Raw genomic sequence first — 26,276 nt, forward strand, 5'->3', positions numbered from 1 at the left:
AGAATCACATGGCAATTATGTAGGAGCAAAAATATCCTAAATCGGCTTTTGCGGAGCATCATACATATTAAATTTGCAGTGAATCAATTCAATAAAATTCCATCAGCTTTTAATAGCTTTCCTGCCGTATCACCTCATACATAAACCCTCTAAACCAAACTCACTGAGAGCTTTATTCCGCCCCCACATCAACTCCCTTTTATCATCATAGGTGGTCGATTTCCATTGATGACTCTTCCATTTACCTGCCACCCATTTGATTAATAATGGAAAAATTTATTCGAAAAGTAGAGGCTTACCGCTTTTATTAATTCAGTTCACATACACCTTCTCTTGTGTTATTTTTTTTTCCTCCTCATCCTTTTTTACCGCAGTGGGGGAAAACGAGTTGGAAGAGAAGAGATTATGAGGAATAAATAAGATGAGGGGGTGGAATCAGGGGAAAATAACTTGCTGAGGACCAAGAATATTAACACTTTTCGGCACAGTACGCGGAGGAAGGTGAAAAAGTAAATCTCTGAAAGTGAGTTTGAGAAGATGAAGGAGGAAAAATTTAGCCGGAAATTGCAAATATTCGAAACTTTCTATTTCCCTGGGTAAAAGTTGTTCCATCAAAGGGTTATCGAGAAAGAATTTTCCATCCATGACTTGAAGATTGAAGAGGAAATTCATACAAAGTCAAAATAGACCTGTAGGTGAGCAAGAAAAATTTAATATTGAAATTTTCCAGCTCTAAACATCAAAAGGGTACATTGTAAAGTATGAATATATATAAATGTATGTACTGTAGGTGTACATATCTCCTATGCCAACCACGCGTCCTCACTCCATTAATACTCACATCCGTTTTTCGATGTCATCAAAGTAAAAGTCATAAACGTAAAAAATTACGGTGTAATCGGTGGTAAATACCGACTAGATTGATAGACTTTCTGACAAGATGATATCTTCTTCATTTTGTGGGAGATCATTTTCCCCAATAAATTATATCTTCACGTTTCATTTTTTCTCATTCACCCACCCATTTAGAGTATCATCCACCCCATTTGAAATCCACCCTCTCATTTCCCATACAGCAGTCACCCCCCCCCCCCTTCGGCCGACCTGAGCGTGAAAATTCTCTTATACACAAAATTCGATACATCATATACATAATATACAGACATATTTATATATAATATGTAATATAGCTGACATGGAGCAAAAGCAGAGTCCTAACACATAACCTGTGATTGCTGATGCTGACAAAAGTAGTACATGGAAGACATTAATATCACACAGACAAGCCGAGAGAGAGACGGGAAGATGAAGAAGATGGAGAGTATAGGGAAAATTGGAAACCACATTGTTTCATTTATCGATCCTAAATAATTGACAAATTAATTTTCCTAAAATCACTTATTCCACGTTTCACCATCATTCCTTCCTATTTCACCCCCAACTCCACATTCAATTTAGTCAAACTACAGATTAAATTGATGGTGATTGTGTAATCGCTCATTCCGCCTTCGTATGGCTTTTACCGGGGGAATCTCCTCAAAAGTACATAATAATATACTTTACTGTATATATTCATACAAATACAATGGTAGTATATTTAATTTCTTATCTAATTGTACTTGATTCACGTGAAGAAGTATAGTGTAATTTATAAACTATATAAACAACAAGGCTATAAATTAGTCCACTTCCTTTAAATTGCACTACATAAATTCTCAATAAATGTCCAAATTAATTAATTAAAACAAAAATTCCCAATAAAAACGAGTTATAAGCGAGAGTATTGAATTCTTAAGGTAAAAGTAAATTCATTAATGATTACCCTTTCTTTTTTTTTGGGGTTGTTTTCGGGGGAGCAGTCAATAAAAAGATCGATGTTTAATTTTGCGACGCGTTTCGGCCAAATATATTGGTCATCATCAGGCCCTACACAACAGAAAAGGTACAAAAGTATTTACAGTGTGGGCTGTATACAAATACAAAGTCTACAGTCATAAAAATTATTTTTCATTACCCTTTATTATTGTTTAATACAAATTTACCCTTTAAACTGAGATTTGAGCTACATGTAATGTTCAACAAATCTTTTTGTTGTCTTTGAGAGTAAAAAATTGCATAAGAAGTTCTTATTTTAATAAAAATTTAAAGGATTTGATAAATAAAAGAATTTTAGAAGAATTTTTATTGAGAAATGATTTTTCGGGAAAATTTTGAAGTTAGATTTTGCAAAAACAAAAATTTCCTAGACTTGATATAAAAGTGAAGATATTTAACAGTATCTTCCACCCTTAAAAATAAAACAGTGGAAGCAACTTTATTTTACTAAATACTTCAGTTAAAATATCTTAATAGAATACGACCAATTTATGAAATTAAAATGAGAGAAGCAACCAACAATAGTGTCAGTTAGCAGAATGGTATTATCATTTTAGCTGATTTTTAGTGTAAAAATTTAACTTTCGCTGATTATATTCCGTCAAAATAAACTTTTGCTTGCTATATTCTATCAAAATAAATTTTAGTTGATTTTATTCTGTTAAAATCCAACTAATAGCTGATTGTACTGCGTCAAAATAAATTTTCTTTGATTGTATTAGCTCAAAATGAACTTAAGCTGATTTAATTCCTTCAAAATTAACTTTCATTGATTGTATTTTGTCAAAATATTTTTTCTATGTGAAAGAACTTAACGACCGTGGAAATTTCGTGTGGAAAATTCATCGGAGTAGCGGTCAAGAGGAAGATGATTAAAATGCAACTATGTTTGCATTGCAGCTAGCAATCCAATAGCTGCAATGCAAACATAGTTGCATTTTAATCATCTTCCTCTTGACCGCTATTTTTTCTATGATCGAATTCTGCAAAACTAAAGTTTTGCCTTTTACATTTTATCAAATTATTCTGTCAAACATTATATTTTGACGATTTTGACTAAAGTAAATAAGTTGAAGTAATTGACCGAATAAAATCCGTGTTTTTCTCATACATTTTCGCCGAATCATTTTTAAGGGTGCAATATACTATACATACGTTTGTCGCTGAATTTTATAAATGACTTCAATATTCAAATTTTTCTGTCTTTTTAAAAATTCCAGTTATTAGATTTTTTCTTCTTTCTTTCTCAGGTGAATTTTTGCATGAAGATCATTGATCTGCGGAATTATTGGATTTTTATGCAAAAAAAAAAATCAACCAAAAAAAAAACGACATGCGTCGACCCCCCACTGCTCCAAAGAATTTCAGTCGGGGATAAGGAAAAGCCATACATATATACATGCATACAGAGTCTCGAGCAAAAAAGATGACTCAATGGCAATTCCATTACTTTATATTTTGAACAGTCTCTGTAACAGTCATAATCATTGGTGAGGTTGCTATTCAATGGTGATGGTATTTGTTTAAATCTGAAAGTGTGATGGTGTTGTGAAGCTAATGAGAGCTTGTAGCTGAAGCTCTCTGAAGTTCAGTCGGAGATCGTCTGCCTTGATGATCACATCGTGATTGTGAGTTACAAGAGTGAAACTTTTCAAGTGTGTGTGTCTTAGCAAAGTGATTTCCACAATGAAGATTATTTTTTTAGCCGGTAAGAGTTTTCCCAAGACAATTGGAAAGAGTTTTTCCCCGGATAATTTAACAATAATTTTCCTCCCAAACTGTATTTTATGCTTAAAATTAAGTGTAGACGTCTTTTTTGCGTCATTTTCGATAATCTCTCGAACTTTGTGACCTATTCTGTGACTCAAAGCTCTCTCTGTGCGATGATTCTTTTTCACAATAATTTTCCACCAAATAATCTCTTTGAAATTAAAGATTTTCATACAAGTTAAGTGGAATTGGGATTCTTCGGTATTTTCTTTGGATATTTCATTTGTAATGGAACAGGTTTTATCTCCATCTAAACATAAAACTTGTATTTGTGAAGAAATACCCAAGGTCAATGCGAAATGCTTTATATTTTAAAGTTAAATAGTAAAACGGAAGAAGAAAAAAACCATGACGGCATCGCACAACATAGCTTTTGAATTTGAAAAAAAAATCAATAGATTTGGTTGAAAATTATTTGGGGGAAAATTGCAATTTTCGCGTGGAAATTAGCATTTTATTGTGCTTTTGCAGCTTTTCTACTAGCGGATGGTATTTGGGCTGCTGAAGAACCTTCAGTGGAAATTGTAACACCACAATCAGTGCGGAGACACGCTACGCCAAAAGCCCAGGACGCGAGGGTAGGAAGTGAATCCGCAACAACAGCACCAAAACCAAGTGAATCAATGGATTACTGGGAGAATGATGATTTCGTCCCATTTGAGGGTCCATTCAAGGATATTGGAGAATTCGACTGGAACCTTTCGAAGGCAAGTTTAATATTATCCTTAGATTTAGTTTAGGGAACAGAATTGATTGGAATATGGATGAAAATTAGGATTCTAATAGCGATGGGGAGAATATGTAGAGAATAGAATCAAAAACTGTGAATGGTTGAAGAAATATTTCAGAAGAATATTTAGTAAGTAATCAAAACGTTTAAAGGATTTTGTTTGAAAGGGGAAAGGGGTTGAAAGATTTTTCAGACACTAAAAACGGATTAAAAAACAAATTAAGGATTCAAAATTAATGGAATGATATAATTTTCTAATTTGAATGCAGAATTTGACTGCTTCTGTAATTCTAACGTTAGATTTTTTAACGTTTGATGCATATTTTCAGTCATTTGCCGTTTCTTTGTTAACATTTAAACGTTTTAATGTGCTTATTCTATTAATCGAAGTTTTATTCTATCAATTTTTTTTATTTATTCAATCGTTTGATGCTTATTTTAATGATCGATTTTATTATTCTTTATATTAGATTTTGATGTTGACAATTTTTTTCAATTTTTCAACTTTTCACATTTCGAACTGCTTTTTTGCTTTCTTAACATTTGACATTTTTTAAAGATTTTTTTTAATTTTATAAGTTGCTCTTTTTTATGTTGAAGCTTTTAAACTTTTCTTTATAAGCATTTGGTTTTTATTCTAACGTTTGAACTTCGTTCCAACCATTTTCATTTCTTTTCTAACGTTTGAAGAATAATCTTTTAATTTTTTTTGTGTTTTTTTTTTAGATTACAAATATTTATTTTTGACTTCCAAAAATACACTACTCCTAATAATAAATCCTAAATTAATTTCAATGAATTTATCATTCATCTATTGAGCTGCTCTTCAATGTTACATCAACTCTGTTCTCTGGGATTCCCAATGATAAAGTGGCAATGGAAGTAGTTCGAGAAGTCATGCGGGATCCCTTGTAATGCAAATTCCATCGCACTTCTTATGCTAATAGCGAGGAAACATTAATGGGTCTTGGGACATCAAACGTGCTTAAAATTATTACTTATTTCCAGTATAAGGAAAAAAATAATAAACGTGGTCAATTGTCTGACGACTCATTGCTTCGTCATTGTTGCATAAATGAAAATATTATATATATAGAAATATGTTGACACTCTTTTTATGAATGATGCGATTGTTTATGGGGTAATTAAAAAAAAAGCATCACGACTTTTTCTGAATATCAATAAGGTGGTTTAGCAATTCATCCGCAGGGAAAATCCGCATTACGGTGCTTGACAATTATTTAAATTTCTTTTTTTTTTTCAGATCGTTTTTGAGGAAAACAAAGGTAATGCCATCTTGTCGCCACTCTCTGTGAAGCTACTAATGAGTTTGCTCTTCGAGGCCAGTGCGTCAGGTACCTTGACCCAGCACCAACTCAGACAAGCCACTCCCACCATCGTCACCCACTATCAGTCTCGAGAATTTTACAAGAATATCTTCGACGGTCTCAAGGTGAGTCCTTCTTTAAGAATTTTGAGCTCAAAAAGAATATTCTTACTTTAAAATTTGAATTTAGCGCGACATAATCATGATTCTTAATTATTTTGCAAAACCTAAAATAATGTTTAACGATTTCCATGCTTCTTATACATCTCTTCTTTCTATTTAAACCGTTTTTTAATTCAACTTTTTGTTGTTGTTTTACGCTCTATGATACGCTTCACATAAAACTTTAACCTTCCACAAATGCCAAGTTTAAATGTTGATTATCTGAGGAAAGCACATGCAAAAAGTTTTCACAATTGAGCATTTCCTCCTCCCATATTGAATGTCTTGCATTCGATAAACAATATCCTAGATAATCTTTAAAACCATTTAGAAAGCATAAAATAAATTGACCTACATTATTAAATTTAAATATTAAAATTTTTATCTACAGACCTTGGCTTTCGACATTTGTTTTTTATTCTTTATTTTTCTTATTAACCACATCATCATAACAAATACTGGTGGACATTCATATATGTACATTAAACTTCATTATGGAATACCCCACACGTTTCTCATTATCTCTTGCAGACGTCAATACTATTTAACTTTAAACTACATAGATATTTGCAATCCTTCTTTCCATTATGTACAATCTCATTGAGTAAAGTATATTTTCCCAATTATGTATTTTTTGTGCACAGAAAGGTCACAAATACTCATGCACTTTCACATATTGCGAGGTTGTATTTTCTTTACCGTTTCATGTTCAAAATTGTCAACGTTTTTTTGCACGAAAACAAACACAAATTGAGGCATTGAACTCACCTGTTCTGCATTGTATTTCATGCTCAATACAGAAAAAGAGTAACGACTACACGGTTCACTTTGGTACGAGAATCTACGTGGATCAGTTTGTGACGCCTCGCCAGAGATATGCTGCCATTTTGGAGAAGCATTATCTGACTGATCTCAAAGTTGAGGACTTCTCGAAGGCAAAAGAAACAACTCAGGCAATCAATAGTTGGGTGTCAAACATCACAAATGAGCACATAAAGGATCTCGTGAAGGAGGAAGATGTTCAAAATTCAGTTATGCTCATGCTTAATGCAGTCTACTTCCGCGGACTCTGGCGCAAGCCTTTCAATCGTACACTCCCACTGCCCTTCCACGTGAGCGCTGATGAGTCCAAGACGACTGATTTTATGCTAACCGATGGGCTCTACTACTTCTACGAGGCAAAGGAATTGGATGCTAAGATCCTCAGAATTCCTTACAAAGGTTAAAGAATTTTAATACGCTACCTCTTTTAAGCTATCGAGCGACTATTTGAAAAATTTGTAGATCAACAATTTTGAGTGAAAATTGAAGCTTTAATGACCATTATTTTTCATTTGCAGGTAAACAATACGCAATGACTGTGATCTTACCAAATTCCAAGAGTGGCATTGATAGCTTTGTGCGTCAGATTAACACGGTCCTCCTGCACAGGATTAAGTGGTTGATGGATGAAGTGGAGTGCAGGGTTATTCTACCCAAGTTCCACTTTGACATGACGAATGAGCTGAAGGAATCGCTCGTAAAGGTAAGCTTCACAAAATTAATTAACAAACAAGAACTTTGAGTACCTTGCTAATATAAAAATTAAAATCTCGCAGTTGGGCATCAGTCAGATTTTCACATCAGAGGCATCTTTGCCATCATTAGCACGAGGACAGGGCGTACAGAATCGTCTGCAGGTGTCTAATGTGATTCAGAAGGCGGGAATAATTGTGGATGAGAAGGGCAGCACAGCCTATGCTGCGTCAGAAGTGAGCCTAGTCAACAAGTTTGGAGATGATGAGTTCGTCATGTTCAACGCTAATCATCCATTCCTCTTTACAATTGAGGACGAAACCACCGGCGCAATCCTATTTACGGGAAAAGTCGTCGATCCCACGCAATAGGGAATGAAAAGCATTTCATCGTATACAACTTTTTTTTTTAATTAATTATTCCTGATTGAAGGACATTAATAGAGCATCTTCTCAGGAAGGCACTCCTGACTTATTTTTACTAAATGTGATCCTTGGACACATAAAAAAACAGCTGTACTTTCTACTTTTTATAATATACGACCATATTTGTGAGAATCATTGAGAACTTTTATATATTTCGCTTAGAGATATGTATGTTTTGCCCTTTTGACCCGATGGAGAGTTTTGATGTTCTTTTAATTTCAATCAATTTTAATTTATACCTAAATACTTCATTTTTTATATGTAGTTTCCCACAACATTATGTATTGAGGCTAACAAGCTTTGGATTCTAAGTGAGACTTCTAACTAAATATGACGGACGACGTCATTAAAGCCAAAATTGTCATGCACATTTTCAGAAAATGTTACACAAATAGAACAAAAGCAATTTTAATGGGAACACTGTAGAGTAGGGCAAAAACACCCCAAATGTGTTGTTGAATCCATCATTTTCCGGCTCTCGCTTGAAAAGGAGTATCCGTTGCAGACCGCATTTTCTTTTTACCACGCCAGCACACAGCTGTACATGGCGAAGGGACCACGCTAAAATGTTTCTCTCTATCTCGACTCTCAAGCATCCCATCTCTTTTTCAGCACCAGGACGACAACGTTCCCGTCATTTGGCGTCGCCATCGTGCCACATCCACACTGTATGTTGTATACAAGCATCGCCACATACAAAACATAATGTCAGAGATTTGGATCGATAGAGATTTTCGCTACTAAAACGAGAAGACCTGAAACTCCTAAAAACCACCACTTCCGCTGTACACTCTCTCACTCTCTCCCTCTTCTTCTCTCTTTTATCTCCAAATGTGAGCTTTCGGTCTCTCATGCTGACTCTCTCGCGAAATATTAAATGTGTGTATGAGTGTGCTTAAAGCTCTCATCTGTGCTCTTTCTCACACCACTCACAGTTGCAAAGGCTACAGTAAGACAATGACGTCACTGACCCGCCCATGACGTCGTTCCTGGTGTGTTGTATTCCTGAAATTGCCCAATACACTCTCGCACAATTATTTCTGTCAGCCCCACACCCTCTTTTAGGATACCACATCCTGCCGCAGTATAAGCTTTGACCCCATTCAACCCGCTCTCCGATGAGCTTTCGCAATTTTGCACACACACACACACATACTCACTACAAGACCAAGCATCCATATCCTTTCTCACCCCCTCAGCATAACAATACTAACAAAGCCAGGGCAGCATTACTGTGGCAAATTGCAAATTATTCATCCCACTCCTGGAACTAATGTATACCTATCCATTTCTCTCCGATCTCCACATTCTCTGTAGAGAATCGACCAAAGAAAATAAGCCTATAGATACCGATTAGGTACTGAAGCGCAAGCACCGACAACAACAACAAAAAAATCATGGCAACATAAATAATAAGAGATTATGAATAATCAAAAAAAAAAAATACTACGGCGTTCGTTGCACGTACACTGTTGAGTGTGGAGTGTACGAATGAGAGGCAACAGAATCACTGAGCATAATGAATTTTGAATGACAATTGATGGGCACGAAGGATAAACTGCTAGTCCATCCGTTCATCCATATGCAGAAAATAGCATGCACTACAGGAGAGTTAATCCCGTATGTTGCAGTGCTTTTCCTACCCCGCACCCCAAGCAATATATATGGTGCAATGTATTAAGTCCATTCCCTACACTAACACAAAATGCAGTCAACTAAACATTCAATGCTGAAGAGATATATTTTATTAAAGGAATTTTATTTCACTTTTGAAATGTTTGAAATACTTTGCTGTGCTTTGCATTATTTATTCACAAACATATAGTTGGTATTTCACATACAAGTGAAAATATCAAGTAATCTAATCAATGAAAAACACAACCAGTATAAAGTATGAGCATAACCAGCAGAGCACGTGTTTCAGATATTCTAAATATCTAAAATTATGATGGAAATTTTCAATCTGGTTTGCGTTGGCGTCCACATTTTATGTCAGAAAATCTGCACGTTTCATTTGAAGCATCATATGAAAATGCGATGGGGGATAAAATTCCCGATATTGTCACTTTATATGTCCAAAATTTAACAAATTCCATCAATTTGAAATTCCGTTAACCGCCTCTAATCATAACTACATACATTATGTAGGTAATATATTTGAAATTCATGTGCAGAGCTCATCGAGGGATTTATTACCTATTTGAAAGATTTCTAAAATATTATTATTTAACATTTTCTACATTTTAGAATATTAGAAGAAAATTAGTTTTTTAATTCCTTTTTGCGCTAATTTGTTTAAAAAGGACTTTGTTGAGATAACTATGTGGCACCCTGTATCCCCGCCACAGTTCATTGTTGAATTTCTGACGGTTCCAACTGGGAATTGGAACATCTCTCACTCTCTACCCTAATGACCGTCGACCAGATAGGCAGCAAAATGGGTTATGCAGTCTTAAATTTTTGTATTATTATAATTTTTAAGTGAATTTTGTAAATATTTCTCATTTTGCTCCTATATTGTAAATATGTAAGTAAGGGATGGTCACGTTATTTTGGAAACTCTACAGGAACAAAATGGCCAAAATGTGAGAATTTCAAATAAATTTTTTGAGCACAAAAATTTATTTTCTAAATCAAAAATACTGAATTCTTATCAGTATTTGGCCATTTAACAAGAGTGCAAGCAGATTTCAAAATTTTGGTTTAAAAATTGGCTTGAAAATCGCTCTTGAAAGTCTCCGAGTTTCCAAAATAACGTGACCATCCCTTAATTTCAATGAATTTTCTTTATTTTCCCACGCGGGATCACCATTTCGGGTGATCTGGCGCCCAAATTTTATATTTTTTAATTATCAAACCGCGTGGATTATTGTATTAAATTTTTCTGGATAAATTGTAAATAAATTGTATATAAGTGGAAATTCAATTTTTTTCTTATTTTCATCATTTTCTTGATTTTCCACAAATATGGGATTTTTAATCGCTACAACTGTTGATTTTACTTTAAGGAAAAAAATCCTTGTAATTGACTTGTTGAAGACTTTTTAAAGATATTTCAGAAAGTAAGTAAAGTTTTTTCAGCTGTGATTCTTTAGAATTTTTAAGTAAAAAAAACTTTTTCTAACGATCCTAAAACAAAACCGAAGAAAATCTTTCATGTGGAAAATTAAAATGAGATTTAAAAAACCATTAAAGAAGTTTTAAAAATCTTTAAGAAATAATTGTTAGGTTAAACGGAAATACAATAAAAATGATTTTAAAGAAATTAAAAAAAAAAGTACGAAATCAAATCTTTTTAAATTACTTTTGAAAGAAAAAAACCTTTTCTCTATTTTTCTAAAGAATATTTTCTTGAACACACTGAGCAATTAAAAAAAGAAACTAGGACATTTTCTTGTTATTAAAAGTGCTAAGAACAACGCATGGTAGGTATAACAACTTTGTCGAACTCTGATAACATCTGCACTTTATCACTTGCTCACATTTCGTACTACTCCTTCGGGATATATTACAAGGATGCTCATACTTTCATAAAATATTATACGTCTTCCTTAAAAAGATTACCTAAATGAAGATTAAACCGTACCAAAAATATATACATTATGTACTCTTGATTATGTACCATAAAAAGTTTTCTCTGTCGCGGAATGAATACATGTTTTGAAATTTTACTAAATGTGTGACAATGAGATACTAAATATTTTGATATGTTGCATCCTACTGTGTCGACTATACAGGGTGACTTTTAATTATTTACCGGATGCAGGGATTTAGTGCTACGAACAGACACTCTGAGCTTTTGGGTCAGATATCTGCATATTGTTCTATTTTATAGATAAAATTTATGTTGGATGGTTTTGTCGCACCCACACTACATATGATATGGTGGAGTAGATATGAAACTATATGTACATAGAAGATAGGTGGATAAATCAACACAGGTTGCAGAATAAGCAGTGAAGTTTACAGTCTTTTCTAAAATTTCTGGAAATATCGTAAACATGTTACTTTAATGCTAATTTAATCAATCTAAATTTTTTTCTAAAAGACTTTATTTTTTCCTAATATTAAAATTTTTATTTTACACAAATTTCACATGATCCGATTTAGGTAATGATGCCCATATTGAAATCAAAATTCTCCATAAAGTATGTGAATAAATTGTCAAAGGGCTTACAATGTAGTGTAATGGATACCCCTCCATCTGCCTATGAAATAGTGCATACAGGAGTAAGGTTGGTATTTTAGTTCATAACACACAATATGTTGCTATATATGTATATTGTAGAAAGTTTCACGTCTACTCTGTGGTGGCTTGGTGTACATTTGGCTACATGCAATTGATAATTTATATTAATGGCTGAGCGAGTTTGTTGGGCATATAACAACTCCATTTCAATGGGTACGAGGGGGGTGGTATGAGTTGGGGTTGTGTTTTGAACATAATTGGGGTCCATGGGTGGCAGTTTGAGAATTTCAAAAGGACAGCTTGGGTGTGCGAATGAGATGAAGAGTGTTTGGCTACATTAAACTAGTTTTAGGTATGAGAGTTTGCGATGCTTTTGGGGCGGGACGGATGGACCTGCATCGTCAGCACCAGACAGCACAACACGCCATCACCAGGACATTCCAAAATGTATCCATGCTATATACATAAAATTGTCCAGAAGTTGGCGAGAGGAAAAGATTCTGCGAGAGACAGAAATATTTTCAGCAAGAGTAAACGGATTGCGGTATCATGATGCGCTCCATGACAAAGTCGCATTTTTGGTTGACATGCTTCTCTGAAAGTGATGACAGACATCATAACACTCTTGACCTTACGTATGATGAACTCTGTACTGGTATTAACCAAGGTATTATTAAAGTCAATTTGAGGGAAAAAACGAATGAAATTTTAAAAAAAAACCAAAAAATACGTTAAAATTCCCAAGATTGAAGGCAAATGATGAACTAATAAAGAAAGATTACCAGGAAGATAAAAATTAAGTGATCCCTAATTTCCATGAATGATCCCTTAGAAATTATTCAACATAATAAATCATGAGATATCCGACTTCATCAGTCATCCACAACTGATTCTGAAACACATTGGAGTTCAACCCTAAAGAGAAAAATGGCGGGTGTCCTCTCTTTCAGCCTCCTCCCATACATTACTATCCTCCTGACTTGGAAACTCTGTGACAAAACGATTCATCATTCAATGGCATCGCAGACTCGTCAGTCATTTGCGTCTCTTCATCTATATGCAGGTATATCATTGAAATAAAAACCAAAAACACTCTTGATGACTGGAGCATCCCCATCGAGAAATTAGATTATATGCAAAAAAAGTTGGTATATGAAAGAACTCCCTAAAATCTTCCTCACACTTGTCGCATTAAGTATACGTATTTAAATGTTTCAGCCACAATAAATCACCGATTTTACCCCAATGAATTTAACTCAATTTAACTTTGAATATTACACAAATTAAGATCTCTCGTGAGAAGCATTATTTTCCTATGAAGTTGACAAAATTGTATATAGAAAGATATTTAAATAGATATTTTGTGGAATTGTTATATAATTTGAAATACTCAGCTGGAGATTGAAATGGGGACTTTTCTTTTCAAAGCTTATCCTTATAATTCATTTTTTTTTCAGTTCCATACATACATAATGTACAAAATGTACATACATAGATACAGTTTTCTGAGTTTTCTATGATTTTTTTTATTAGATTTAAACGCCTTTAAAAAAATAATTAATAATCTTTTTAATATTTGGATGATCCGATAGTTCTAATCTTAAGCTTGAACTTGTGCCTTAATTTTCTCTAAAGAATATATGTTTCCAAATATAACGAGCTTAAATTATAAAATTTTTCCCGAAATATTAAAAAGATTTTATTCTTTGACCATTTAAGAAATCAATTTAATCACGGTGTCCAAAAAATCCTTAAACGGTTAAACTGTTGAACTGGCTAAGCTGCAATTTATGTTTTCTGATTTAACGTAATATTTAATTGATTTTTTTCCTTATAGATAGAGGTACGTAGATATATATTTTTATGTTTTAAAAATAATTAATAGACCGAGCAGCAATGCCTTATATTGGATTTATGATAAAGTAAAATATTGGACGATGAGGAAATGAAAAAGGAAAGATGTTTTGTAAGTGACAGAAACTTAAAGGATATTTGAAATTCTGCAAAAGACCTTCCGCTTCTTCGTGATAATTCTCAATCAGTACCTGAATGATTCATTTTACGGAATTTTCACTTACATAAAATTATGTAAGTAAATGAAAATATATGTTGTACTTTGTGGATTAATATATCCATTTACTACGTTATGTATGAAAAAAAAAGTACAGGTGATTCGAAAAGTGTTCTTTCTCTCCGAAATCAGGGCACATAGTGATATGTAATGTAGGTATATAGCTTGGTGTATGGAGGCACAGGGAGAGAAATGAAATTTGCAGATGACCCTAAAATGTATGTAACTTGGCTAGGATATTCAGGAAAATAAAATCCATATAAAACAGTGGTGAGTAGTCACAGCTCCCAAAAGATTTTTCGGCTAACTTTTAAGGCGGTCAACCTCCCCGAGAGGACCACCACCATGGTAGTTATACGACAAGCCGAAACCTTTCAAGGAGCATAAAATAGGTAGCGAGAGTGTATGAGCGTGTCGTACATTATGTATGTAAGTATAATATTATACGTACATCCTATACATATGTGCTCAAAGTTTATAGTACCGTCCACAGCATTATCTCTTTGGAGGACACCCCAATGGTGCTTTTTGGACACAATTGGGTAGTTTGTTGTTTATTGTCTGTGCAACGGACCTAGAAATCGCTATTTGATATCACCAGAGCCATAACTCACGTTTAGACACGCCGTTTTGTTGCACAACCCATCAATTCACGCCAACCTAGAACAACACTCAACATCATTGATTTCGTTCATTTAAAAAAAAACTTGAGCATTACAATAAAAAAAATGTTTTTCACCTCAAATATTCCTTAATTCTTCTTGGTTTGAAGGGGTAATTTGGTGAATGAGATAATTTCATCAATCGGAAATATTTAGGATATATTCGAAAAGGATATATCAGATAATGTTTATTGAATGTGACACTAAAACACCCATCCTGAATCACCTGTGGGTTTGTATAGAGAATTTTGTAATGTAACCGGGCGCGAGAAACAGCCAGGGTGGTACAAAAAAGCCTTTTGGCTTATTTACACAAACCTGACCACACAGTAATCGATCTATTGAGTTTCCTATTGATACCGAACCAAAGTGTACAAAAGCACTATAATACAAAACCGCCTTTGACTGATTGTGTGTACGAATGTCCAGTGTTGTAGATTATGTTTGTACCCAGTACATGCTATTTGGAGCTAAATGTAGGTATAAACATATATATAACCACCCATCCCATAGATCCTACTATGCTGGGGCGGGGTGGGGGTGAGAGAAAGAGAAGTTTAACTATGCGGTCCATTATTTCCGCTTCCCAGATATTTTACACGAACGCCTATCGATTTTCCTGGCAATAATCTGCCCATGTCACAGATTGTGATGGTGTACAAAATAAATATCTGACCCCATTTCCTCAATCTATTCACCCAAAAATGCAGTACAACGTGTCACACACAACCACCCCCAGCAATTCGGAATAATATTAGATTGCACAACTAAAAAGCATTTTATGAAAAACATAACTATAACTTTCGCTTTACCTTTTGGCTTACCAACCTATATATACCTACCCAATTATATATCTCATTTTCTGCATAATATTCTATTAATGGAAAACCGGGAAAACTCTTAAGGGCATATTAGTAAAAGTTTATTCATAAATTCTGGAGAAAAAAATATTTTCGTTGATTTTAATGCAAAATGAAATTCATTCCAACTCATGAAAATGTATCATAAAACTTCCATATTTTGAGATAAAATCAGTTGTACATTTTGTTCTGCTTTTAAATATGTTTTAATCATAAATTAACAAACAATACGAATGAGACATACTATAAATATACCATCCTAAAGCTCAGTTTTCAATTTAAGAAGCTTTTTTAGTGCTTTACATCTTGTACACAATGATATTAATACAATTTGTATGAGTATTCGTTAAATTATAAATCATCCCATATTTAAAAACTTTTATTTCAACAAAAATTTAACGATGTTTTCACCCTTCGCTATAGTGCCATCGTCATTTGGGTCAATTCCCTGGAAAGTAATATTTACAAAAAAAAAGGGTTCTCTGTTTCACTTCCCCCGGGCAATCTTCTTGGTCCAGCATCTAAAATCAACTTCATCCTCAACACACTTAGCTTGTGCCATGGAAAGAGCTACAATAACAGTGATGCGATGGTACCATTTTTATCCAATTATAAGCAACAAGGCCCAAATGTAACATAACTTTGGACTTACGTCCTATGCTCTTGCTATATTATGTATGTATACCTACATTAAATATGTGGATTATCATTATTTTCTCTCATAATAATAGAAATGGGAAAAAATGAGAAATTTTGTTTAGAGTTTTATTTGTTTTTCCAAACTTGAAAATCGGTTAAGGCGATAAAATCGTTTTAGTCCGTTTTAGTGGTTTTTTTTTCAGTTTTAGTGTGGTATTTTTATGGATAATTAACCATTTCTTCCTTGTTCTAACTGCCCGATTTTGAACAAATTGACCTCAAATGAAAATCTATCTAACTATCTACCTTAAACATCGGCCAATCCATTGTTAAAAACCTAAAAACGAAAAAGTCCTTCCGGAGATAGACATTCTAAAATATTTCTAGGTAGCTAACTTTTTTACAATTTCTTTTAATAATTTTTAAAGATATTTAATTTTTATTTAATAACTACCTATATAATAATTATTTCAGTGTAATAAAATGATGGAATTTAAATCATTATAGCAAATCTGTAGTATAGCTTTGGGAGCATTTAATGTTCCCGCTTAGGGGACGTAAAAGGTGAACAGATAGAAAGTTTGTATCGATAAAATACATATACTTGCACCTAAAATAAGATAAAATCGATTGATATGTTAGACTTGTACTCGCAAGTGTATACAAGTTCTCATATAATTCGTGAATCCCTCTGGGTATGTTCAAGCTGAAACTGAAGAAAAGTAAACGAAATTTCCTGGATTTTCCTACCACCATCAAACACAATACTTTGACAAAAAAGAATGGAGCAAAAGGGTGCAAATTGAAGTGAACGCATTTCAAGCTTAAGAAAGACAAAAATTAAGCATAAAATATTAGTTTTTGCTACTACATTTTATTAAAATTGTTTGAAAATAACTTTGCGAGAGATATGAATGGTTCAATTTTTATTTTAAATTTCTGGTTTAGAAAATTGCATAAATCTAAGGACGGTAATTTTGAGCTTTTCAACGTTATGTTGTGTTCAAGATGAACTTAAAGCTTCCTGATTCTTTTAATGTATCGTGATGTTGATACTTGAGTACTGTCCTTACAAAAGGATTTTCAATATAAGGCATTCTGAACATAACCTAATTTCACATTTGAATTATTTTCTATAACAAAATTGAACAATGGATTTTTGAACAGTTTGGCATGTATTACATAATATACTGCAAATAGGACCTTTATACTTCTTCCGCAAAGCTACCTTCAAAGCAAGTCCAAATAGCAATAGATATAAGGCATAATACATATGAATGAAAAAGATAAAATGACACAGACGCACATTTGGTTGATTAATCAAAGATTTATGTTTGTAGCCAGAGTGGACGATATGTGAAAATTTACAGTGTAAATTTCTATGGGAGATGCTACGGACAATTTGAATGATTAAAATTTAATTCAATTTGTCATAGTTGAGAACATTTATCAATATTCTCACAGCATTTCCACTCCAAATAGCACAACCCCCTTTACCCTATTTTCGACCTCTTTTCTCATCTCGTTTGCAAAACCACAAAAGCCACAAAAAGCTTATACACCCCCCGGGAAACCCCCTTCACGAAATAATTCAATAAATTTAACCGAGTTATCTCTCAAGAGTATTATGCAAAAAAAAAAGATTTTTCCACGCCCATTTTTCCCCAATTTCGTGCGAGGAACAAATCATGAGATGTGATGAAAATTAAAATGTTTCAAGAGATGTAAATAAATTGCATTCATGGTGTGATTCATTGACGGTAATCAAATTTAATGCGGTTAAAAAGCACACTCACCCTTATATTACTTTGTATGTGTAAACTTTACGCAGTTGTAGTCATATGGTTAATATTTACCTGAAAAGAAGTAAAAAAAAATATAGTGAAAACAATTTTATAATTTACAATTGTAAAAAAAATATGTAATAGATCTTTAAAAGATTTCATTTGTTCCTTTTTTCTCCATAAAATCAATCAAAACTTTATCCTAATTATATAGGTTGGATATGTATATAAATTGTACATAATGCAAATTTGTATGATAATTTGGAACAATGTGGAGATACTGGATTATATAAATTTAATCTTACATAATATATATTTCATTCCGAAAAGACGTTTGTACATATCAAAAATCGAGCAATATATCAAATTTCATCACCTAACAGTTGAAATTGAGAAAAACATTTCTCCCTATATCAAGACAAAAGATTAAAACAAGCGTAATTATTCCCATAAATTTCATTCAAAAACACTGTTTCGCTGTTTCATTCCATTCCACTCTCCCACACTACCCACACTAGAGAAAGAAAAAAAGATTTTATAACAGAAGAAAATATTAGAGATGAACAAGGGGTGTTTATCTGGCGAATACATATTTCCATTGGAAAAATGGAAATTTTTTGATTTTTCCCAGGGGGTGAGTAACCATTGCATACATGATGCAGCAGTTTGCGTTCATTCTTACGTTCTTGTGTTCACCCATATATTAATATAAAGATTGCAAATCTTGCGTACTTGGTTCTCTTTAGACCATGTTAATAAACTACTGCATTAGGAATCCCTAAGATGATGCTTTCTCTGCATAAAAAAATGATATTCATCCAAAAACCAATGTCATATATCAAAAAATTAATGTCATTCATCCAAAAACGTCATACATCCAAAAAAAACCAATAATGTTAAGAAATCAATCAAGTTTTTTTTTTAATAAATCCTAAAAAGAAAAATAATTGGAAAATTTTCAATAAAATGCCCCACCCAAATTTTCACGTATTGGGAAATCCAAAGTCTCAATTGCTAAAGACATCTTTGAAGACTTTAATCTACCAAGCGAAAAACTTATTGTCTTCACAAAAAAAAAGCATTTTTCTCTAACGAAAATGGGGCGGATGGAAAATCTAACGAGAGGATTTATTGTTTGTGTAAGTTGGGTGAATGTGTATGAAATCTATGTGAGATTTCCTGAATTAAGTTTTTGATATAAAATATTGTTATTTTCCACCCTTGGCTTGGGTATATGAATGGAAAAGTTTCCATGTGTGTGCGATACTGGGGTGTGAATGAGAAGGAAAATAGCACAATTTCAGGGTGAGTGAGCTTTAGTCATGCGTCATCTCTCTTTTTTTCCTTCATTGCTGTTGACGCTTTACGTCCTGACTAGTCCCCCCAAACTCCTCCACACCGTGTGAGGAAGTTAGAGGTGACAGAAGGAGCAAAATGCTGTAAGTGTTGAGAGCACAAAGATCAGTTGGGAAATACAAATAGATCTTGTGGTACATGGAAGTGAATCGTCCGTATTGTACTCTTTCCTCTATGTACATTGCATTATGTTTTGTGCTATTTTGCCAAATGCGTGCTGTTCCTGTTTATTTAGGGCTTGTTTAAGTGTGATTACACACCCCAAGTACACCATGAGGGATGCGAGGAGGGGGTGAGATTTGCCCGGGACAAGGAAAAAATTCCAAATAGTCTAAATGACAAGGATGCCTGAGCTTTTCTCCCACTCAGACCCCATTGGTGGGATTACATGGGCAAAAGTTCATCTGAAATTTTTGGGTATATGACATGAGAAAGTTTAGATGTTGACAAGGAGAATTGGTGTGAATGAGTACAAGAAACGATGGAGTCAACCGAGTGGGTGGATTTGAGTACATAAGTAACATCCCTGTGAATAAACATTGATGGTAATTGAATTTTGGTGCCGCCACCTTGTTCATTTTGGCTAAGGGAGTCGTAACAAAGCTATCCTACTACTACTACTACAGAACAGAAAAAAAGTAGGTAGTATAACCCCGTCCGTGACAAAATACTCCACTTGAAATCCCACCACTTCTCGCCCCAAAAGAAGTGAGAATGAGACTAAAAAGTCAGTATTTCCCCTTCTAAATTCCGCAACAATTCGCAATGTCAAAGAAGGACCCTCGTAGAAGGTCCTATGGGAAAAAAAAGAAGAAGGTAAGTATGTTTTAGGTATAGAATGGGGAGATTTTATTACTATTGGTAGTTTTGTGGCAGAGCGTGTCCTGAATTTTTGATAAAAAACCACACGAAGGAAAGTAAGATGCCTTCCAATACTAACATTCATTTATTCACATTCACAATAATTTTCCTTTTCTTTCTCACACGTGTATCGTTACCTACATACGTTATTTATCGTTTTGAGTGTAAACCTTTAAAAAGTTATGTAAACTATAGTAAATCCGACCATTCTGGCAGTTTAAAAGGATTTTGATTTATGTACAACATAATGGAAATACATAACTACAGGATAAAATCCCGAAGAAAATTAAAAGAAAATCTCATTCTTTGCTAAAAATATGGTGAACTTGTTCTGAATGAAACATCTGAATATGTAACAGTGTCAATTCAAGAAGTAAGATTCACCAAAAACGAAACTTTTGTTTCATTACACACTTTATTGTGTAATAACTCCGTAACCTTTTTCTTCACCATGTGTTCACCTCTGACCTTCTTCATGGAGACAGTGTACCCTTGAGGTGAAATGAGGTCATTGATATTGTAATGTTGTGAGAGAAAAGGTCTTGTAATTTTCACCTCACAAAATTTCATACCTGGAAACTCTTAATCGTTTCTGTCCTTCTTCGTCCCTTAAAATGAGAATAGATTTTGCAAAATAATAGACAATTTATATTAAATGACGTACCTTTCGCATTTTTCACAACATGACGCTTTAAATGTTTTATATTACACGTTAATATACTCTTATGAATGATAGGGGAGAGCGGGGCTAATAAAGTCACTTAAGGGTTTGGAAAAAGTCTAAAATATCATATTTCCTAGCTAGATAGAACAAAATGATCTGAGAAAGAGTTATAGGACAGTAAATTTTCTAAAGAAATGATCTACCTATACATTTCGCTTTATCTTTTTGGGAAATGTGATATTTTGAGCTTTTTCTAAACCCTTAAGTGACTTTTTTAACCCCGGTCTCCCCTATTTTTCATCGTAAAATGTAATTATATCTCCCTTCTAAAAGTATACAGAAAAAAAAAAGATTTAGAAAATGGAATCTTTACATAAAACATTATCAAATAAAAAGAACAAAATGCAATTTATCGATTAATTTTAAATAGAGGGTGAAAATGCTAAGCCGAGTTTTGTTAATCTTTTGTATTGTCTGGAATTTTATCCTTTACTGAATAGCGTTCACTTTTAATCCTCATAATGTATTATATACATAAATAACTAGGAGGGGGATCATGTTTTTTTTCCTAGGCCTTCCACGCTCTGAAAGAGACTTTCAATATTTTCCTATTATATATAGCATGAACTTTATTGTTGACACACATATATGACTATAATGCGATTTTTGAAGAACTTCCGCATAATATGCCTCCTTGTTTTCGCCACCTATACTTATGTTGAAGGAAGAGAGTTAGAAGCTTACTTACCATGTTCTTCGAATAAGTTGTGCATCTTAGAAAACCCCCTTGGAGTAAGAGTTGGAACATTTTACAGTAGTCTTCTTGTCATATTTAACTACATATTCACTTCAACTGTGGCACTTAGCTTGTTTCCTCTTGCTTCTCACACTCGTCAACTAAAATCTTAACTAGAGGTGTCGAGTTGAAGAACGAATGTTGCAATTTTGTTTCTTCATACGGAATTATGATAAATGATTCTCAATATAAAATGCAATTTATTTATCACATATGCACAGAGATATATTGCATTTTTTCCTGATTCAACAATTCTTATATTTTTCATTGAAAATGGGAATCTTCCACTCAAAAAAAAGATGAAATGAAAAATTAATAATCATAAAAACTACGTGAAGAATTTTTAAATAAAAAAGGAGCCTGTTCAAGCTTATACATGGATAAGGATAAATATTTCCCACAAAAAAATGCGCGGCAATTGACTATTTTGTCTCTTTAAATGTTTCAAAACATTCAAACTCATCGATGAAACATTGACACAATGGTTTTAAAACAAAAGACAAACATGTTTTGAAGATTTGAGAGAAATATTTGACGTTTTTTTATATGATCCCAGTGGAAAATAAAAAGTTTTTGGTGATTTTTTATCCTTTTATAATCATCTGAAAAATAATGCGGATCAAAATTTCCTTATTCGAAAGAGATCTCTACCAATGTAACCTTGAATAGGCTCCTTTTATTAAGATTAGACGTCACTTTGTTTCAAAACATTTATAGTTTTTTATTGTGGTAATTTTTCTCTTGATTTATATCCATTTTTTCCCTTTCATATAGACACTATGATATGTATCCTATTCATTATTTACGATTATTGCAAGCTCAATGTTAACCATGGCCTTTGTTCATCGCCTGAATTTTTGAGGGAAACTTTCCAAAAAGATTTTCTGTCATTCAACACTTCCCTTTTTCACATTCCGCTCTCTTTTGCAATTTTGTCATGTGTGTGTTTGGGGCAAAAAGGCACCAATAAAAGGATGAGGGTGGTCGAAATGGGTGAGCGCAGTGAATGGGGAACTTGGTATCGGTTGAGTAAATTTCATTCTGACCACGACGTTGTCCATCCGAGATGGGACATGGGAATTCTCCAATTGGGGGATTTTGGTTTTACATGAGAGCCCCGTTGTGTATGGGCAAAAGGAGGAAGATAGCCACTTTATCCACCCTCCTTTTTCATACACAATATATCGAAATCCTGTACCGCTTTTCTTCTATGGGTCTGCATTTTCCATTCCCTCCCCCCCCCCCCCAGCATCAATCTATTTGTTGGAAAGACATTTTATTTTTTGGTCACACCTCGTCGTTTTTACGATACCAATCTTGTATCTATTATACTGAAAAATTGTTCTTTTTCATTCTCCTTTTCAATAATTCACAACAGTAAGAAAGATTTTATACTTCATTTACCAATACAAAATGTTATTGATGTCTTCCTTTTTATAAAAGAAAAAAATTAGGAGCATTAACCTTGTGCATAATAGTTAAATTTTAAGTAAGAACAGTTAATTCTTGAGCAAAATTCTTACAATTTGGTGCAAGATGTTCTAAAACTCTTCCTTTCATTGAATCTATTTGAATTTAGTGGAAATAAAAATTTCATTTGTAATATTTATGCACTTAAATTATACAAAGAAAAATTTCCTACCGTACTAAATATTGAAAGAAACCAAAAAAAAATTCTTACGAAACCCAGAAATAATTTCTCTAAACGTTTTTTTTTTTTTTAAAAAGAACTTCAAATCAATTTCATTTTAAATTCTTTTGGACATCAACGTAGAATCATCATAATTTTATGCGTCAAGCCATAAAAAATAATATAGCGATTCATTGTAATGAAAAATCCATTAAAGCGCTCAATTTCTGTCATATTTATGTAAAAATTAATAGATTATTAAAATTTATAATACGAATAATAGCATATGTTAGCCATTCTCGCGATTTAAATTCGTTTCACTATCAATAATAACCCAAAAAGGTTCAACTTAAATTACAACAGTAAGTAAAAGGAAATTCTCTCCAAGGTTTGTCTTATTTTCATTCCTTTTGCTGTGATTTATTTTCTTAGAATCCTTCTTTAATCCAACGAGTAAAGAAACTCCCTGAAAGAAATAGTACTCAAACATGGACTACCCACGCCACTATTTACCATCGTCATCGTGTTAGTTTTGTGTATCCTTTTTAATGCTTTCACGGGGAATAATCAAGATAAAAGCATTCTTCTTTTCATTTCTTACATCATTTTTCGTTGGAAAATTACTTAAGCTCTCCTCAAGTATATTTTTCTATCATTTCAAAACTTTCCTTCAAAGACGCATAAGGAGAGAACTATACTATTCCACAAGAGTTATTCTACTGACAGACAAAAATATAATATGCTATATATATAAATTTTCATAATATGTATACTCCTACAGCCTCGCAATTGCTCTCTCGTGATTATAATATCTGTCTCTGGGAAATGCAAACAATTGGGGGAAAATAAGATATAAAAGAGGAGTGTTTACCAATTTCATACAAAATATGATGGACTCGTTGAAGTTGTGGATTTTTCTTGTATATAGAAATGAGTTAAACTCAACTTTTTTTTGTTTGCTGAGACGGTTTTTACGTTGTCTGAATTTAAAACTAATTAAGAAGATGGTTTCTTGCACTATAAATTCACCTGTAGAGAATATTGTTTGCTTATCCTGATACAGAAATTCCATCTTTCTCCCTTTGCAAGTATTATATAGGTACACCTATGTATGTATGTATATAAAAATGGCACCCATTTTGAAAGTTTATCGCGTACCATACAGACATTTTTATTACAGATTGCAACCATAAAAATACATAGACCATGTAGTTATTTAGCAGAAGAAAATCTTACTCTCATATTCCCGTTTTCTTTCTTCAGTCCCAGACAGAATATCTTGGTGGAATATCTCAATTTTTCGCTTAACGCTTCACCATGTTTGTACCCTATATACTCAACCATATGTTACCGAGTCGAAGAGACAAATGAGACTACATATTTGTGACACTTTAGGAAAATTAATCTAATTTAATTATTATTTGAATCTTTTTATCAAAACAACGCACTTTAACTGTCAATTAACGATCTTTTTAATTCCTAAATAGGAAAATTTTATTTAAAGAAAATTAAAAATTCAAATATAATGCTTAAGGGGAAACAACTTTTAATTAATTTATAACTAATTTACAAAATACCATAATTCCATAAAGTGGTCCAAGTCCGAACATGAAGAAAAGGGAAAATTTCGTAAGGATATTTCCTAAAAGTAAAAGCATTAAGGAAATGGAACTTCCTTCATAAATGCGGTGTTTTATCTCTAGAAAATCAACCAAAATTAAATTGTGCAAGTTTCCAACACGGAAATTCACTATATTTACTTCCTCTTCATATTTGCAAAATATATTCTTTGAAATCCAACCCCCGTGAAGAAACATCTCGTACTTTTGATATTCAAAAGATGCACATCACATGTACCTTAACAAATCTACTGTACAAATATAAGTATGTATAAAGAGCTTATCTCTTTGACGTCAATAAAATTTGCAACATTCCTCTTTTTTTTTTAAAGAGGGGGAACAAAGTTCAGCAGTAATCCTAATTTAAAATTCCATTGTTATATTACAAATCTTAAGCAGATGGCTACAGAACGTTATATATTTGTAGGAAAAAAAATATTCATACGAAAAATCTACACGTTCGACAAAGTGACGATGATGGAAGAGCTTTTCCACCAACCCACAGATTGTGTGTTCATATGAAGAGGTAGTCAGGGTGCGGAAAAAGCCTCCATTTACACTCTATATGCTGGGGAAAAAATCCACCCATCGGATATCCACTTATAAAGGCGAGTGGCAAAAAAACCTGTTAGAAAATGTTCCCCTTGTCACATCCACAGCCCGACAGGAAGGTGCTTCACCTTTTCTCCGGGAAAATAAAGGAGTTAAGCACTCACGCTTGGTGGAATCATTTTGCAAGGAAGAGCCATATTGAATGCACCAGGAGACACATTTACAACACATTAGAAGGTAATATGTGTGCCTTTATTCACAAAAGCAATTGAAAATTCTTTTCAGGTGCTCCTGAAAAAATTTTAATTCACCCTAATAATCCCGCATTGCTAATGTTTCCATTTCCTACATTTCCGATTAAAGAATTTTTAATTCGCGCATAAAAAACGAACTGAATTTATCTAAAGAAATTTGTAAGAAAATAACATCAAATAAAAAGAATAGAAATTAAACAAATAAATAAAAAGAAATAAAGAAACGAGGAAAATTAACTCAAAAATACAATTTAATGTCAAAAATTCATATCCTTAAGAAACAAACTTTAATTTTAAGTTACAAAAAAATTAAAATGAATAATAAATAAAGCTGCGGGATGGAAAATGATATCTCCTTTTTTTTTTTAAACTTCACTTCCTTTGCAGAGAAACCTTAACTTCATATTTAATACATAATCTAACATCTTTGTGATCTTGTCATTTCTCGAGATTAAAGTTCAAGATGAAAGTTACCTACATACATATAGAGAATTCTTTCAAAGATTTTTCACCCCCCCTCAAAGCTCTGAATACG

At 33.1% G+C, this 26,276-nt stretch overlaps 1 protein-coding gene across 1 annotated transcript; it reads left to right on the top strand.

Annotated features, from left to right (window-relative positions):
* The first annotated feature begins 3,401 nt into the window (after positions 1 to 3,401).
* On the top strand, positions 3,402 to 7,939 carry LOC129790266 (serine protease inhibitor 2-like). Its single transcript, XM_055827703.1, has 6 exons — positions 3,402 to 3,583; positions 4,117 to 4,352; positions 5,640 to 5,828; positions 6,665 to 7,085; positions 7,205 to 7,389; positions 7,463 to 7,939. The coding sequence occupies exons 1-6, from the start codon at positions 3,562 to 3,564 to the stop codon at positions 7,748 to 7,750; spliced, it is 1,341 nt and encodes a 446-aa protein (XP_055683678.1). The 5' UTR covers positions 3,402 to 3,561; the 3' UTR covers positions 7,751 to 7,939.
* The last annotated feature ends 18,337 nt before the right edge of the window (positions 7,940 to 26,276 follow it).

This window comes from Lutzomyia longipalpis, chromosome 2, assembly GCF_024334085.1.
Source record: "Lutzomyia longipalpis isolate SR_M1_2022 chromosome 2, ASM2433408v1".
Lineage (NCBI taxonomy): Eukaryota > Metazoa > Arthropoda > Insecta > Diptera > Psychodidae > Lutzomyia > Lutzomyia longipalpis.

Excerpts from the sequence above, each read along its gene's own strand:
- LOC129790266 (XM_055827703.1), top strand. The coding sequence starts at position 3,562 with ATGAAGATTATTTTTTTAGCCG. Across the intron at positions 3,584-4,116 it reads GAAGATTATTTTTTTAGCCG|CTTTTCTACTAGCGGATGGT; the intron begins GTAAGAGTTTTC and ends GTGCTTTTGCAG. Across the intron at positions 4,353-5,639 it reads TCGACTGGAACCTTTCGAAG|ATCGTTTTTGAGGAAAACAA; the intron begins GCAAGTTTAATA and ends TTTTTTTTTCAG.